We start from the raw sequence: 19,118 nt of genomic DNA on the forward strand, positions 1-19,118 counted from the left end.
TAACTTCCTTACCTCCTGACCCCCTGCTTGTCCTAGGGGACTTCAATGCTGTGATGGATAATGACATAGACAGGATAACGACTTCGTCCACTTATAGAGCGGGCACTAGGGCGTTGCGGGACTGGGCACAAGTAGCGGGTCTGGTTGATGTTTGGAGAGTGTGTCACCCTGAGGATCGTGCATTCTCCTGTTACTCTAGAGGGGCTATGTCGAGGATTGATCTTGCCTTTGCCTCGCCATCCATGTCTTCCAAAATTACCAAAGCAGAGTTCCTTCCTAGAGGAATCTCAGATCATGCTCCTCTAAAAATTACTTGGCAGTCTCATTCTGCTCCGACCAGTAGAATTTGGAGACTGAATCCGTACTGGATTACCCATCCTGACATTCAGAAGGACATTGAGCAGTCTATAACCCATTTTGTTCAGGCTAACCTAAATACAGCAGAATTGCCCATAGTGTGGGACGCCATGAAGGCGTATATTAGAGGCGAATATATTTCCAAAATTTCCCATGTTCGTAAAAAAGCTAATCAAGACATGGCAAAAACTGAAGCTGATCTCAGTGAGGCGGAGGCGAGATACATCCAAGACCCCTCTGCTCATACTAGGCTCATGCATGCTCTGGCGCAACGTCGCTTTGCCCAGGCGCAGTGGAAATGTGCTCGAAAAAGCCTTATGCATTGCAAATTTGCTTTATATGAGAAGGGGGACAAGAATGGCAGGTTGTTAGCCCTCCTCGCTAGAGAGGAGTGTGCTAGGCCTGCTATTCACTCTCTTGTCAAGAATGATACTGAGATGATCTCTGACCCTTTAGAAATCAACCGAAGCTTGGCGGAATTCTATCAGTCCCTGTACACTTCTAAATTACAGAAGTCCTCCCCTGAGATTGCTGCCTACTTACAACAGTTAGATCTCCCTAACTTGTCCCTAGAACACAGAACCTTACTTGATGCCCCTATTCAGGAGCAGGAAGTAATGGAGGCAATAGCTTCACTGCCTCAAGGGAAGACCCCGGGCCCGGACGGCATCCCTAACTTATGGTACCATCAGTATGTTAAACAACTAGCCCCACTTCTTACGGATATTTTTAACCTGGCATCACATTCGGCAGCCCTTCCGTTGTCTTTTCGAGATGCCATAATAGTTCTAATCCTGAAGCCGGGAAAGAACCCCCAATTGCACTCTTCTTATAGGCCCATCTCCTTAATTAACTCGGACGCTAAAATTTTTGCCAAGGTGCTCGCCCGTCGGCTTAACTATGTCATAACTTCAATCATAGCCCCTGACCAAGTTGGTTTCATTCCACATAAGGCTGCGGAGCTAAATATTAGGAGATTGTACACTAACTTGGTGATACCTCACGTGAACAGGGGTACCCGAGTCATCGCCTTCTTGGACAACGAGAAGGCGTTTGACTCAGTCGAATGGGCTTACCTGTGGCAAATTTTGATACAGTTTGGCTGCCGAAAAAATTTTATCACTTGGATTCAAGCTCTGTATACTCAACCCACTGCCAGAATTTTATCCAACCTAGAGCTCTCTCCCCCTTTCAGATTATATAGGGGTACTCGCCAGGGGTGTCCGTTGTCACCGAGCCTTTTTGCACTTGCCATGGAGCCGTTGGCGTGCTTAATTAGAGACTCGCCAAGTATTCGAGGCCTTGAAATAGGACATCTTAAAGAAAAGATTTCGCTTTTTGCTGACGACACGCTCCTCTATCTGAATGACTCAGGTCTTTCGCTCCACACAGCCCTGTCCTTAATTGATACCCATACCAACTTTTCAGGCCTTAAAATTAATTGGGCAAAATCATCCATAATGGCATTAGACCCTCTAGCTCTAACTAATATGGACCCGTCCCTTCCCTTGGTTCCAGTGGAAACGTCAAAATATTTGGGCATAGTTATTCATCCACAACTGGACAAATTCAAAGAGCTCAACCTGGATCCGTTGCTGGCGCAACTTGTCCAAATGATTGATAAATGGCTCAGACTCCCCTTATCTCTGATTGGCAGAATAAATTTGTTTAAGATGAAATTTCTCCCTAAACTTCTGTACCTCTTCCGTCAGTCCCCCATATGGATGCCGTCCGGGTTCTTTAGGGATCTCCAAAGCCAACTAACTAGACTTTATTGGTCGCCAGGGGCTCCCAGGGTGCAATATAAAGTATTGACCTCTCCACTTATGGAAGGGGGTTTGGCAGCGCCGGACATGCTAGGATATTTCCTGGCTGCCCACTTGACATCAGTTAAGCGCTGGCTTGGTACTGATCCGGAGGATCCAGTGACGTTACTTGAGGCACAGTTGGTGGGTTCACTGGAAGGGCTAAGAAATCTGGTTTACAGGAAACCCCCGGGCGTTCCTTTCCTTACCGCTATGATACATAACACAGTAAGGGCATGGCAGAGGGGTTTGGCTAGATTACATCAGGGCCCTGGGTCTATGTCCCCACACACTCCGCTATGGTTTAACCCTGCTCTACAGGAGTTGGTTTCAGTCCCTGACCCACAACTGTGGGTACACTGTGGGGTAAAATGCCTGGGGGATGTTTTTGATGATGATAACTCCTTGCTCTCTTTCCAACAGCTCAAGGACACTTTTGCTCTTCCCAACAATATGCTGTTTAGGTTTTTTCAATTACGTCATGCCCTGACGCAACAATTCCGCACAATCATCCCTCGCATTCAAACCTCTTCACTTGAGGATGTTCTCCGTAAGGACAGTCTTCTGAAGCCTCTATCTACCATTTATGTTTCTCTTCGCCCATCTGGAAGTCTGCCTATGCCTGGGCTCTATCAAAAATGGATTACAAATATACCTGATTTAACTCAGGAGCAATGGACTGACATTCTGGCCAACTCTATCTCCCCGTTGATACGGGCCCGCGATAGATTGATTCAATTTAAATACTTACACAGAGCCTATTATTCTCCATCCGTGCTTCACAGGATGAACCCCGCATTCCCTGATGTTTGCAACCGCTGCAAGGGTTCTCAAGCTGACTTTTTCCACCTGACCTGGAAGTGCCCCTTAATCGAGGGATTCTGGACGGAAATTGCTTCCTACATTTCCCACCTTATGGCTCTACCAATAGAAGTGCACCCAACAGTGCTGTTACTCAATTACCTTGCGGATACAGTTACCTCCCGTACAGAAAAAACGCTCCTCACCTTCCTCCTTTTTTATGCCAAAAAGGCTATTGCTATTAAGTGGAAAGATGGTCATCCACCTACCATTGCTTTCTGGATTACCCTAGTGGAGCAAGCGCTCCCGATTCTGGAACAAGTATACTACTCGAGGGGATGTCCTGCTAAATTTAACACTATCTGGACATTGTGGATACTCCAAAATGAGTCTTACTCGGCTAGGGAACCGGACTCCTCTCAACTTACACTTGAGTGGTTACTGGACCCAAACTGTGGCTGAGTTACTGGATCTCGTCAGGGCATGTCTGATGGACTTTGAGGGCAAAAAGGCAGATTCTGTAATTGCTGTGTCCGCATATGACTAGATATGATTCCTAAGGCGTTGTATGTGTGTGATACTTTGGGTCTCCCTCCTCCATGCCTACACTTTCTTCCTTTCTTCTCTTTCTCTCTTGCTTCGTGCTTCCCGTCTCTTTATTGTTTCCCCGGGGTGTTATTGAAAAATCACTGGCGCAATGTGTCCTTAACTTTTCCTTTTATTATTATGCAACAAGTTTGTATCACTCTGTGTTTTGGACTGTGTGCTGGTAACAAATAAAACTTTAAAAAAAAAAGTAGATTGCAACTAAAACTTTTTTTGCATAATAAAATACATTTAATTTTCCACAACATCCTAGTTTTTTTTTTTTTTAAATCCCTTCTTTTTCTGCTTTGGACTCTTGAAATTAGGTCGGTCAGTTCTCCTCAAGGTCTGTTGAACAGCTGGCTCTTGATATACTGTTTAGAAGTCAGAACAAGTAGAGCAGAGAATATAAACTGGCAGACAGATTTTAACAGCAATTAAATGTTCTATTAACCACTAAAAATATTTAATTAATGTATTTATGCTTAGAAATGTCATTACAGTATGCAAAGTTTTGGGTGAATATCCTCTTTAATAACTTATATTATTTTTAATATTTTCCAATGTAATTGCAATAGTGTGTGATGGGGATTGTAAAATTGAAGATGTTATTCTAGCATTGCGTGGAACAATCTGGAAAAAATGCAGTACCTTTTCCCCTCTCAGTAAATACAATAATATACTGTGGGGGTTCACTCGCTGGTAGGCTGCAAAAGAGGTGACTTCACACACCAGGATCGGTTTAAGGGTTTCCTGCCCGCGTTTATTTTTCAGCGGCTGCAGAAATTTCCCCACACAGGGGGAAGGTGGCCGAAAAAACAGCAGTTCAACAGAAAATCCAACCTTCTGGTTAACACAAAACAAATGCTTTTCTTTCTCTTCTGAAGCTGAGAACACCAGCAGTTTGTCTCACACACATTCAGCACTGCTGCTCAGCATCAGGTGTACTAAATAGGCCTAGGGCCTCTTGAAAACCTGCCCTACGGATTGGGGAATCCGCCCCACCCTACTCTTGCGGGTTCCCAGCAAGACCAGTCCCGGATCAGCAATTACAAAAACCTTGCAGAGAGACATAGTGTTTCTCTGCTAAGAGCACTACTGGTCTCACCTCAGTAACAATATCTGAGAATCCGTGGCCCAACATACATTCCATCAATCACTTTTCCCCAGGAAACTGGGGACCTTTTTGTCACCATACCACAATACAAAGACATACCTTATTTTATTGTGCTTTTTTTTTGCAGGGACCAGAGCAAAGTATTGCCGAGCGCATGCGAGTGGTACAACAACTCACACTGGAATCCTCCTCCAAGGCACTTCACCAGGCCCCGAAGAAGGCTTCTCAGCTGCCGATCATTTCAACAGGTACACACTGCAAAAACAAACATATACAATATTTATGTTACAGTATATACTTTTTAACATTTTATTGTCCTTTGCCTTCTACCTCGTATTTACAAATTCACTGATATGCATGGCATTCGTCAGAGCACATATAGAGATGATTTTGTCACAAACAAGCACCCGTTTGCATATTTCTGTTGACATCCACCAATGTCCGCGCTTTCGATTTTACATAGAACACATTTTGTTGTGCCTGCCAACAATAGACTGCCCTATGTGCCATCATCACTATGGCAAACTGAACCTCTTGATTTGACGCTGCTCATAGTAGTCATGAATCTGCCTTTGACTTTCCACAAACAGCAATGGGAAGTGACACAGGTAGCCGCAGGCCCCACACATATATATTTAAAGGGGTGGTTCACCTTTAAGTTAACTTGATCATGTTATAGAATGGCTAATTCTCAGCAACTTTTAAAATGGACTTCATTTTACCTTTTTTTTTTTTTTACTTAATTGCCTTCTAATTCTGCCTCTTTCCAGCTTTCAAACAGGGGTCACTGACCCCAGCAGCCAAATAACTATTGCTCTGTGAAGCTACAATTTTATGGTTAGTGTTACTTTTAAGTATTTAAACATTTTATTTAGTTTTGCGATATACATGAAGTAAACAACATAACAGCATCAAATCTACTAAAAACGTGTTGATGTTACTTTTTATTACTTACCTTTCTATGCAGGCCCTCTCCTATTCATATTCCAGTCTCTCATTCAAATCAATGCCTGGTTGATAGGGTAATTTGGGCTTTATCAACCAGATAGCTGCTGAAATTACAAACTGGAGAGTTGCTGAATAAAAAGCTAATAAATTCAAAAACATCAAATAATACAAAATGCAGACCAATTGCAAACTGTCTTACAATATCACTCTCTACATAATACTAAAAGTTATTTTAACGTGAGCAACCTCTTTAAGGATCATTTTTATGTTCCCTTAACAATATCAGCTTGCTCAGATCTTAAATATAATAAGTGCAATAGTATTTATTCCACAAAAGTAATCTTATAATTGTACTGCTAAATGTGTCTTCTAATCCTGGTTGCATTTTTATAGCAAAATGACTCAACACGGAGCAGCACTTTTCTACAGATAATCCACAGTTCAGCTTCCTGTGTGGAAAACCCTAGCAATTGAATTGTCATAAATGGCATCAGCTCAGAAGATTAATGCTGAACTGAGCCGCCAAGTCAACTCCCTTTAATCTGACCACAGGCTCTGATTAATTCTGCAGACATCCATGGCAAGACTGAAACCCTAGATTTCAATCAGGAAATTGCCTATTTTAACAAATAGGGAATAATTTAATGGGGTTTTTTTAGGAAATTAATTTTTAAAGGATAATTAAAGCTACCCCAGTTTTTGTTGATGAATTACTTCAAATCTGTACCCCTAAACCACCCATGCACTGGGCCAAATGTAGCAGATATAATTGTTGGCTCAGAGACCTGGAGATCTGGACAAGGATTGCTTTAACGGGCCATTGTGCTTTACTTCCGATGGGATTTTCAAACCTGTCCACTAGATAGCTGGCTGATTTTGGCCTAATCTTAGCCTGGCAGGTCTGTAATAATAAAACAGTACCTTGTACTTGATTCCAGCTAAAATATAATTAATCATTATTGGAAGCAAAATGAGACTATTGGGTTTATTTAATATTTACATGATGTTCTAGTAGACTTTAGGTATCTAGCTCTAAATTACAGAAAGATCCCTTATCGGGAAACCCCAGGTCTCACGCATTCCAGATAACAGGTCCCATACCTGTATGTTGTACAGTGCTTCAATGATATATAGCATGCACTTCCTCTGGATGTCACAAATCAGCGTATAAACCTAGGCCAAGGACTAACACGGAGATTGAAATAGAAAGGTACCACTTTAAATAGAATTATGGCCACTGTATGCACCTCATGTGGCCTGTCACTAATGTTTTTTATGACCATGCTGCAACCTTCTCACATTTGTGTTTATTGCACATTTTAGCACAGAGCCCAGCTTTAAACATGGGCAGGCCAGAACTATTGGTTACTTGTGCCCCAAGAAAAAAATATGGAGCCTCAATGAATTAAAAAGTCCTGTGCACTAGTAGTAGGTGGGCTAGCCTTTACTGTATGGGTGCCTGTGGGTGGATGACAAGTTTGGATCCTCCCCACTCCTCCTCTTCCCCAGACCTCTCTGTAGAAATATCCTGGTCAATGCAGCTGCCACATTTAATTTATATATTTACAATGGTCTCACTTTCACCTCTTCAGTGCAAGATGTGGATGGGTCAGGCATGGGCATATAAGTAATTGCGGTGCTTTTGACCATTTTTAGAGAGAATAGGTTAGGGTTCGACACAGATCAACAATTTGACTACCCACACATTACTACTTTGCTCACATAGTCATGCCCCTGATAGACATCATTATGGGAAAACCTCACCCGTGAACTGCCCAAACCCTAACAACAGAGTGCTCAAAAATAAAAGCAATACTAATCACTGTGCCACCACTTGCAGTTGCACTATTCTTTTGATCGTGCTACCCTGTGTGTTACAAATAAACATGGCATAGATCAAAAGCGAACATGAAACGGTATAATGTAGAACAGCCCTTTTTACCAATGAGCAACATTCAGATGTAAAGATAGTTGGAGAGCAATGGAAGCATGAAAAATATTTCCGGGTGGTGCAAAATAAGTGCTGTTTGGTAGACCCTATGTAACGTTCTCAGGAACCTTGAACTATGATGGGTACATGCTCATGGACAGGGAATCCCTGTGGATCCTTTTGGGGCCTGGGCTTTCTGCTGCGGAAACCCAGAAGTGCGCGCCTGCACACCAACAACCTTGCAGAGACGCGCCGGGAGATAAGAGATTCAGCAATCTCCCAGCGCGTCTTACACCCTATGTGGACTGGCAGCCTACAGAAGGCTCTGTTTAGCACTACAACTGTTTTTTTTATTCAACCAAAACTTGCCTCCAAGCCAACGCAAAAATAAGCACCTGCTTTAAGGCCACTGGGAGCAACATCCAAGGGGTTGGAGAGCAACATGTTGCTCAAGAGCCACAGGTTAGGGATCACTGCTCTAGAATGTCAGCACCATAGATTCTGTGAAAGGTGGAACTTGAAGGGTTAATACATTTTACTACAAAATGCTTTTGATTCTAGATTTTTTTTTCACTGTGTAATTACCTGTTTTGGTAATACAACTTGTTAACCCATAGGTGGAATTCTAAGGTTAAGAATCCTGCTCCTTGCGGTTAAGGCTGATAGGTTTCTTAATGCCTCACTTGAGAGGATAACTCATATTCACCAGAAAAAATGTGCCAAAGCTTTGTTATCATACACTTCAAAAGAATTTCACTCCATTGATGCCTATGATTTTGATGTAAATGGCAAAGTGATTTTGAGGGTCCCGAAGCCTTTACATAATTACATACAGAATTAAAGAAAACTAGGAAGCACTGTCTTAGTTAAAGCACCATAGACTTATAAATGTGTTTAATTTTATTAATTTACAATTAAATGTACATCTTTATATCTATATATGCCCCTTATATTTTAAAGGAAAAATACATACACAGACCATAAAACATTAGAGAAAGCCAGCTGTGCTCAAACTGTAATGTCTTTGCGTACATGTTGGATCCCTGTGATTAGAAGTTTCAGGTAAATTGAATGACCTTTCTGCTAGCACCATCCTCCCTCAGTGATTATTATCTGAGGAAGGTTTGTAATTTAATCTAATTGATTTAGGACATTGAAACAAAGCAAATAAGCATAACAAACCATAATATTTAAATGCTTATTTAAAAGGGGAAAATGTGCTTTGTTTAATAAAGAATAGAAGTGATTACAAAAGCTGCTTTTATGTAAAAGACTTTGCTGCAAGATTACTTCAGGCAGTCATGGTAGATCTACTGTAGGTGTTTTTTGATTTTATGTAACGAGTGTGGCTTAAATAGCCAATTCTTTTACATAGGGTGTACAGATACTTTGACCATATAGTATAACTTAGTGCCCAGGGTTGCTACTTGTCCAGTTTTGAACAAGACATTCTGATTTTTACATGGTTTATCCTGTTTCAAGCTGCCCCAAAAAGCAACTAACTATGCCCCTTGCATCATTGACCTGCCCTAATGTCACTGTCCAGTCAGTGGATACTGAAAAGGTGGGAACCAGATTAGTGACATGAGGGTGCACATGGAAACCACATAGCATGATCAGGTCACATCAGGGGGCTGCTGGCACTGGTTTGGGGGTTCGTGGGTCCAGCTGCTGGGAAAACTAGATCAGATGTGACACCTTAGCCCCTGGGCCTTTATCATCACCCACTCTCAATTAGTTAAGTCATGGGTACAACCCCTCCCCTATAGAGACATAACATGTGGGTTTCGGTCAAAAGAAGGCATGGGTGAGTTAGAATCTGGTGGAACTCTTTCCCCACATATCGCTAGTGTAGACCAGCTACCTGATATTGAACATGTCGTCTGCTCAAATAAATTATGTAATATAAGATTAAATATTAAGATTAAATACGGTTCAGTACCATATTGAGGGGAAAAACAGCCCAGGAAAACAAAAAAATAAAACACCCAAAATTAAAAAAAGACATAGTATATGCACTTGTGGTTGGGATGAGCAACAATTTGAGCACTAACAATCTTTATCTCCTATAATTCTAATTTTAGTTCAAAGATCATAAAAATGAAAGCAAAAAGGCAGTCTGGTGTTTTCCACAAAACTGCCATGGGAGCTATATGTGGATCAATACCTACATCAGATGATGCTGAAACCTTGTATTTAGTTGCCATGGATACTGACCTTGTTTTCAATAGATATATATATAGTTGGACATAAATAAAGAAGTGGTGATCAATGCACTGAGGCAGAAATTGATGGTAGAAAAGGGGGTACGGGGATAAATAGAGTGGAAGGAAAGTGCGGCGGGGATAAATTTACTTGGGCAGAGATTGATGGCAGGGATAAATACATCAGCGCATAAACGACAAGGGAGAATAAAAAGTATTGGGACTGAACATGAATATATACAGGCTGTCTGCTTACACTCTCCAGCCAATGGCTCCAAGGGCCAAACAGACAAAAAGTGTATGAGAGCCTTTTTTTCCCATTCTTCTTATCATTCATGCAAAGAAGCATGATCAATCGCAACAGCAAGAAGTGAAAAGAAGCTGCAGCCCCATGCATTGGCTCACATAGTGCAGTGGCAGATGACATTTCCCAATCTGTGCTGCTGGGAACACCGGGTCATCATCCACATACCAATAATGGTACAAAACTCATTGGTAAGTGTGTGACCAGCTTGACTTGGCTGGTGGGGACAGTGGGAATAAATACACTGGGGGGGGGGGGGGTTGGTGCAGTGGTGTAACTATATATTACTGGGCTCCACAGAAAATTATTTTTTAGGCCCAGGGGGGGGGGGGGAATGCACGGGGGTCTGCTGGTGGTTTGAGTGCCAAATCCACAGCAATAATTGCTTCTGGAGGGGGTGGTTGAGCCTGGCTGATAATTATGTTACTGTTTGAAGGGGACAACGAACCTACTGCTACTGGAACCTTTGGATTTCGTCTGACCAACAATGCCTAGTATTCCGGATCTCTTCACTGTTGAGGCCCCAAAAATGTCTACAGGTTTGCCAATATTTATTGACATTGTTTATGAATTTGGGTCTCATGGGGCCCCTGTACCTCCTGGGCCCCCTACAGTGCAATTTCTGCTTCCTCTGTAAGTTTCACCCTGTGGCAGAGTTAAGGTTAACAGACCACTAGAAAATGTAGAGACACCTCTAAAATAACACATGTTGCAGCAGGGCTGAAGTGATTGCATGCAAATTAAATGGAAAATACTATTCATTGACCTTCAATCTACATAGATATATAGTTTCGGCTCTTATTTACACATCTACTTCAGTTAGTTTTCCACTGTTGTTTCCCTGACTGAGCAATTCAGACCCCAACACACAACTTCCATCCTTCCCTTCAGCCCCAGGCCGATCAGAAACGTGTCAAATGGATGTGCCGCTTCTTTGTGAAAGAAATCAGACGATTGTATGCAAATGTAACATTTATCATTGTTTACCAAGTAAAAAAAGAGGGGGTAGGGTAGTGTCTTCTTCACCTGGAGCCTGAGGCAGTTCCCTCAGCTCCCTTGTCCTGGGGCCGGCCCAGCCCCTGACTCTGCAGGGTGCAGCGCCCCCTCCCTTCTTGTTTGCTTTGAAACTTCCAGTCTGATCTTACGGAGTTGCACGCTCTTAGACCGAACCACTGCTCCAGAGAGGTGTCCCCGCTGGATCGGGAGTTTCCTCGTTAATCGTACCCTCACGGCTTCCTTTCAGATCTTTTATCGCGCTCTAACACCGCGCGGCTAAGCAGAGATACGTGTAGAAAACATAGACGGGTAGCTGCTGCTATTTGGCTGTGATTTAAAGGACTAATGTCCCCACCCCTGTAGGTGGAGGGATGGTAGAGGTCCGCTGCAAGGTTGCCCCTGGGGAGTTTGTTACTGTTGGTAGAGGAGGGGAATTGCCATGCTTTACAGTGCGCTGCTAGTTCACACTACAGTAGCACAGAGGATTCATGTTCTGAGAAAGCAAGTGCTCTGTTCCGGGTTATATTGTGGGACTTCGCCAATGTAACAGAAGCAGCGCCGAGGAAGCAGAAGCCACTACTGTAGGCACATCACTCAGTGCGGTCCATGCTTACTGGGAAGATGCCCGTGAGAGGAGACAGGTTATTTGCCCATCAGTTCCCTCCGCCTCATCACAGCAGCAAGAATTTATCAGCATGGCTTGGGGTAAGTGGGGGCACTGGCTTTGCTTTCTCCGCCGGCATCTATTTTGTGCTAGAACATGGGGGAGGGACTGGTCGTGCTCTCATTTCTGCTACAATCAAGGGGATTTTCAGCAGCTTTAAAAACCCATAACTAAAGTATTGACCAGACACATCCAATGTCAGCTTCCTTTATAATTATTCTCCTGCACCCTACTCCCCTCCGCAGCTGTGGGGATACAACAGGAGAACCCTAGTTTTGATCTATTTGGTATGTACATTATTGAGCTTGCAAGTTTATAATACTAGTATGCAGTGACACACTCTGCAACAAACCTGTTTTTTTTCTTCTGAATTTCTTTTGTAATTGCACTGAAACCTAGCAAACAAATGAACTATAGCTTCAAGTGAAAAGTTTGCATGCTCCTCTATCTATAATGCATGCTGATCCTGTACACTGGTATCACATTAACACTCATCCGCCGCATTCATTGCCTGGCCAGGCTCTTGTGGGTCTGACTGGGATATATTGAGTCATGGGAACTGATCTGTTTCAAGGTCAGGTGGAGCCGTGATCAACACAGCACAAGTATTCACTATTCTTATAGACGTCGCTGCCTTGGATCTTTAAAATGTTTCCTGTTAATGTAATTAATGTGCAATTTCCAAGCAGTCGGCGTTGGGGAATTCCTAAATATTTAAACCGTATTTAAATAGTTACACCCTTATATAGCGAATTGACAACTAGCCACAGATTATCCTTTTAATGTCGAAGAGAGATATTGCTGAAAAGTAATTTTGGAAGATACATTCATCATTTATATATTGCCATAATATATAACAGGGAAGAGGCTTAAAATCTATTAACAAGGATTGCTGGATGAATCCGATAAATAAGAAGCATTTCCAGTGAATGGGTACAATTAATAAAAAACTGTCCAATATTCCCACACAGAGGGGCCGATTCACTAACTTCGAGTGAAGGATTTTTTGGGCGACTTCGAATCGAAGGATTAGAAGTAAAAATCTTTCGACTATTCGACCATTCGATAGTCGAAGTACTGTCTCTTTAAAAAAAACTTCGACCCCCTAGTTCGGCATCTAAAAGCTACCGAAGTCAATGTTAGCCTATGGGGAAGGTCCCCATAGGCTTGGCTAACTTTTTTTGATCAAAGGATATTCCTTCGATCGTTGGATTAAAATCCTTCGAATCGTTCGATTCGAAGGATTTTATCGTTCGATCGAAGGAATAATCCTTCAATCGTACTATCTGCCCTAAATCCTTCGACTTCGATACTCGAAGTCGAAGGATTTTAGTTCCTAGTCGAATATCGAGGGTTAATTAACCCTCGATATTCGACCCTAAGTGAATTGGCCCCATAGCGTTGCTAAGTAGAGGATTGGGGTTCATCAGTTTTGTACCAGTAATATATTAAAGGGGTGTTGCCAACGTGGGTCCCCTCAGTATTTGTTTAAGATTTACTCCCACCACACAAACACAATCTTCAGAGGGAACTGGGAGTTGTAGTTTAATAATTTTACAGCTGTAGGTTGGAATCTGTTTTGCTCCAGGCCCCACCATCACTAAAGACCAAGGGGTAATTTTACTAAGCAGCGAAATTTCTCAACACTTTGTCCGGCGAATATTCGCTCAGACAACGCAAATGTATTATAATGAGAAGTTTCTTCCCGGCCAACAAATGCTGGTGAATTTTCGCTAGTGTTACTTTGGCAGTGTGAGCAAATCAAAGCAGAGATGCGCAAGTGTTCAATTCTGCCTAGCGCAACTTCTTTAGAGCTCTTGCACTCAGGGTAATTTGCATACAGCAGGAAATTTAAAGTTGAATGCACCTCTTTATTTTTACATGGTGCATCTAATACATTACATTTACACTGATGACTACACATGCCAAGGGAACCTTAATAAAGTCAATAGAGTTGTTATAATGCCCTACACATAAGCCCACTGTAAAATGGTTTCATATTTTATAAAATTATACATTTTTTTTAAGACTTTTATAGCCTATCACCCTGAAAAAGGAAAAGACGCAAGCCTTTTTTTGAACTTAAAAGTTTTTGCAAAATATGATGTAAATAACTGAAGATTGAGGAAGATCTATGCACTCCATTGCATTTCGCCTGATCTGAGATGCCGAAGGCAAATCTGGTGAAAGAGGTAACTTCAGTAAAATCCGCATCTTAGTGAATTTGCGGAGTAATGTCCATTTGCCAGATCGAAAATTCGTCTAGTGATAGAGTGCAAATCAATGGTAGCATTTATCGCCCTCTCTAGCGAAGTGATACCTGCGACGGTTAGTAAATTGGCAAAGTCCCTGAAAGCGGTAACACTGGCGAATCTTCACCAGCATTGGTCACTTCGCCCTTAAGTAAATCTTCCCCAAGTTGTTTGTATCTATGGACCACTCATAGTGTGTTTGTTTGCCACTGGCGAGAATTTTCTGTGTTGGGAGTGTACAGTACAATTAATTCACGCAAGCAGTTATGGCCCCCAAATACATCTGTCTGTAAGTTGTGCATTCCTACCGAGCTACACAGGTGATTCTCTATCTTCTCAGAGGTTTAGCTACAATTTTCCGAAAGGAAAGGATAGAAAGTAGCAACAAAGTTTCTTGTGCTCCATTAGCCTGAGACATACACACCACTTGAAAGTTGCTGAGAATAATAAAAGTTAATTTAAAAGTGAACTTCCTCTTTAAGCTTTTTCCATGCCCAGCAGTGGTCTGTGCCACACTTTTTCCCCTTTAGCATGCAATGGAATCGGAAATCCTAGAATCTACATATACTTCACAGCTAGTGCATTAATAGGTTATACATTATGTGGCAAGTGGTGAAGGTAGCATCACAGATTTGTCTTTTATGACTTGATATGAAACTGTCATATATAGCAGCCTTCACTGAAGCTGACATTGTATTTGTCTGAATGGGTTTTCTCAGAGCTGTTGGCTGTTTGACATCTGCCGGCATGTCTCTTGGTGTAAGCTCTTCTGACAGGTGAGTGTTGTTCAGCCCTAGAAGGGCTCTTGCACATTGGCATTTTTATGTGTAGTTGATGTGCATTTGAGCGCAGTTAAAGGGGTTATTCACCTTCCAAACACACAGATTTTTTTTTTTAATTGCTTTCCATCCTTTATTTTTCTACTGTTTTTCCAAAATCTAAGTTTAAAGTGAAATATTCCTGTCTCTGGTGTTTCAGTATTGCAGCTCAGTAAATCAGCTGCAGATTCTGCGCGGTTACAATTTTGCAGCATTTAGTTGATACATTTCTCAGCAGCATCTCTGGAGTATTAGCAACTATTGTATCAATTCTAACAGCTGGCTTTTACTGATGTGTAGGCCAGCCCGATACCCGCGGGTCGGTTGGGTTCAGGCCGACTTTACCCCCCCCGTGCCACCTTCAACTGCCTGGCTCAGACTTCTGGCTTCCAGCGTTAAAGCCGCAAACCTGCTCGCCCCACCCCTTTTGTCATCGGCGGGGCAGGTCGGTGTGGGTCTATAAAGGGAAGTCGGAAGTCAGGTGGAGAGAAGGCAGGTTAGGGTCGGGAAAAATCCGACCCGCACATCACTACTGCCTTTAATGAAACTCAGGGATTCTGCTCAGCAGGGACAAAGATGAGTAATGTATCCATTTAAAACAGTTTTCAGGTTTGGCAACCCCCCCCTCGAGCTACTTTAGAAAGGTGAAAAATGGCTGAAAAGAGCTTGCAATCTAAAAATGTACACACCCATTTATCGTACATCACTACAGAATATGTTGGCACCTTATATACATGTTACTAATGATAATAAGCTACTCAATTGCATTATATTCACATTAGTGATGTTCGGATCAAGAAAAACTCGACCTGCACGCGATTCAACCCAAATTCCCCTCAACCCAGAACATGCCTGCACCAGCCTTAACCCGGGGTAGACACACCGCCCCGCAGATGATGTCACAAAAGTGGCAGGGCGAGCACAAGAGTATATAAAAAAAAAATGCCGGAGGCAGGAAGCCGTCCTTTTAAAGGGTGTGCTGAGGTGGCCCGAACCTGCGGGTCCTGCAGGTATCAGGCCAGCCCGCACATCACTAATTCATATTGACACCAAAGCAAAGGTATTTTTGGACATTTTGTTGGCTGCACTGGAGAAGAATTAGCATGGATGAGTAAACTTTCTATCTGCCATGATGTATCCAGTCTATTTGAACTTGTCAGAGCATTACTAGTGCCTCCTGGCTCTTTTGATCTCCTGCCCCACAAGCACATGAAGTTTAAGATTTAGGTTTCACTTTTTTTATTCTAATTGGGCCACTTTGCGGAATTAAAGTTGGCTATATAACCATATGACTTTGACGGAAGAATATGGGAATGGCATAAGTAGTTATCATTTAGTCTGGCCTGCAGTTAAGGCAGTAACCTTTGGGTTGGCACCCAAAATTGCATTCCTGTGCTGTTTAGAATGGGTCACCATGACCCCTTTTACTAGAGTGAAATCTTCTGCTGTAGTAAGTGAAATACAGTGCATAAATAGTTGTAAACAAATTATTATGGGTTGTGCATCTGAGTGGCAAACTATGGTTAGGTTCCTTTTAGAAAAATGTTAAGCACGCCATGAGTTAATTTTTTTTTTTTTCTGTACATTTTTTAAATATGGGATCCATAATATACTATAGAATTATTTTACTTTCCACTGATTCTGAATATCACATAAAATAGTTGTTGATTAAATCAGTTGTACTTTCATAACACAGAGGTTATTAGTGCATCACTATTTCAGAGAATAGCCGTTTGACTCACTAATAAACTCAAATATGTCAGAAAAATAAGGCTCCCAGTTCAGATTTAAGCATTCACAATTAGTTTACTCTTTTTTTGGATAATCTAATAAATTAAAATGAAAGTGATGTATTTTTGACTTAAACGTGTAGTAAAGCTCAGGCTGCTTTTGAAACTTTATTAAATAGTAGCTTTATTCTATCTGCTAAAATAAATAAACCGTCTGCCTTTTTATAATGTAATTTTATAGTTTGTGTTTTCAGATACAAAACCTTTGTGTTCCATTAATATTTATATATTGTAATGTAACTCTGAGACAGCCATGGTATCCGATCCACAACTTGGCCATGCTGTTGATGTTTCCTTGAGCTATAACATACTATTGTCTTTCTTGAATGTCAGAAAGAGTGATGCTTTTGGACAGTGATCTTTTGTTTCTGGAATTTTAAAAAGAAAAACAGCCAGTGGTTGGATTGTACTATTTTGGTTCACTGAGTGAGAACAGAACATTCACATTTGCTAAAGATTATTTTGGACAAGCCTAACTGCTCTCTGTTAATGAGTTCTTTTAGAAGGACGTAAAAGCATAGTACCCATGCATTTGTCTTGTTCCACTGAATGCATTTACTTAATTTATTATCAAGCACTACTTACTTTTTTACCCGAAGAGTTTAATTTATGCATCTTTAGGAAACTTTTTCATAAAAGCTAAGGGGGTCATTGCAATAATAAATACAAATAAGTTCAGAAATACAATACACATTAATATAAGTATAGTTACTATACAGGTTAAGTGCTTAGTGTAAAGTAGACAAAAGGATAAAGGTCCCTGCCCTGTGGAGCTTACAGTCTCAATTAATAATAAAAAAGGTATTTTCCCTTAATGTTACATTTAAATTATATCTGATTTAACCAGTAAATGCTGAAGCTCGTCCTGAACCACCATTGACTCAACATGAGTAGTAACCCATGTTGGGTTGAGGGATACACATTGCTGCTTCCTCGCCTCATCTTTGAAACATTGTCAAAATTTGTCGCTAGTTTAAGCAATGAATGCTGAAGCTCTTATCCTGTAAATCAGTGAAATGTGCCATTGACAGCATAAGTAGGTTGCAGCCAGAAAACTATGTTGGGTTGAGGGATGCACAAATGGGGAACAGATTATTTGTGGCTATAGCATTGGGTAGCGCTCATGGTTCCATTCACACCTCATCTTTCAAAAATTTCTAAATTTGAGTGCTGGGTCCCAAGGGACTAAGGACCCAAATGAGAGCCCAGAAAGTCCTCATGATAATCCACCAATGCATTTATTTTTCCCCTACCTCAAGTTTAGACAACTTCACTATCTATATGTTTTCATTCTCATGAATTATGTAATTTACATCAGTGGAGGAAAGTAAAACCTTTTTAGATTTGTTTGGCAGTGTTGGAAGCTTTCAATAGCAGACAGTAGCAAATCAATTAACTGTAGTAGTAAGAGACAACATTTAATATAGCCAGTAAGGCTCATAGACTTTAAAATGTACCCTCTTTCAATTCATGGTTTCAAATATTATGATAGCCTCAATCATCACTTCAAGGTAGTATTTAGCCAAACTGCGATGGGTAGGCTTACTAAATTTATTCAGGGGAAGCTGCTATATTTTATTTTGCAGTAAAATGTATTTTTTGATCTCTTCAGAAAAAAGGTACATTTTCCTGGCTGCTGCAGGCTGTGCATGACTTTGTTGCATATTTATACGTGCCTCATTGAAAGGTTATTGCTTAGAAATAACATTCTAGCACCATCAGAGGCGTCCATCTGGGTGCATGTGTGATGGATGTAATCTGCTAAGAGATTTTTATTGTCTTAGGACTGCCATGTCAGTAGAGTTGAATAGGCAACGCTGTTCTGTTGGAGGTAAGGGTTACGATTAATTTTTACCTTGCCAAGCAGTATGGCAGCTTCTATAATGTGCTGATTTTTTTTTGTTTGCTTAATTTTTTTGCTTTGTACACCACTGTGCAAATTGTAACCCACTTTTAAAGCAACATTCACCCCTCAGATGGCACTTTGTAACTACTACAGAAATGTCTTCTCTAGAATATGGTTCTGCCTGTGACATTTATTGTGCTTTTACCAATTTATTGTTTTTTCTCAGTAACGGAACACTTTTCAGAGGTTTATTTCATTGTGCTATACTAGAGGAAAGCTGCATCAGCACTCTATCACTCAGATATCTGGTTTATAGCAGAGGCAGTGGGCAGAGGAATAGGTATAGCATGTGTTCATTTTTTTGGTTAGGTAAGTCTCCCACACAGTGTCTGCAATTCCTGGCACATAAACTAACGTTGACCCCCAAAATAGACAAAATAAATAAATAAATAAATAAATATATATATTATATAATATAACAAACAAGGGAAAGTTGTGCTCACCACTATTTTTTTAAAACCATTAGGCGGGGGTGCAATGAGGGTGTGAGTGCAGAGGACCTCTTGTAGTTGACTATATGTATTTTGTGGTCACACCCTCATTGCACCCCCGCCTAATGGTTTTAAAAAATAGTGGTGAGCACAACTTTCCCTTGTTTGTTATAGTTATACAGAAGCAGTGACCAGCTCCATGTTGTAGCT

General features: G+C 41.3%; 1 protein-coding gene across 3 annotated transcripts in view; it reads left to right on the forward strand.

Moving 5' to 3' along the window:
- LOC108714442 (tight junction protein ZO-2) overlaps positions 1-19,118 on the forward strand; it is a 70,692-nt gene that overhangs the window by 8,938 nt on the left and 42,636 nt on the right. For 2 of the 3 annotated variants that reach the window (XM_018258701.2, XM_041564184.1), the window contains one exon: positions 4,793-4,913. Coding sequence is in view for 1 of the 3 variants with exons in the window: in XM_018258680.2 (XP_018114169.1) it covers positions 11,654-11,752 (99 nt within the window). In the remaining 2 variants the exon portion in view is untranslated. Of the gene's footprint in view, positions 1-4,792; positions 4,914-11,093; positions 11,753-19,118 lie in introns of those variants that run through there. The other variant, XM_018258680.2, reaches the window with a different exon arrangement.

Source organism: Xenopus laevis, chromosome 1L (genome assembly GCF_017654675.1).
Source record: "Xenopus laevis strain J_2021 chromosome 1L, Xenopus_laevis_v10.1, whole genome shotgun sequence".
In the NCBI taxonomy this organism is placed as follows: Eukaryota; Metazoa; Chordata; class Amphibia; order Anura; family Pipidae; genus Xenopus; species Xenopus laevis.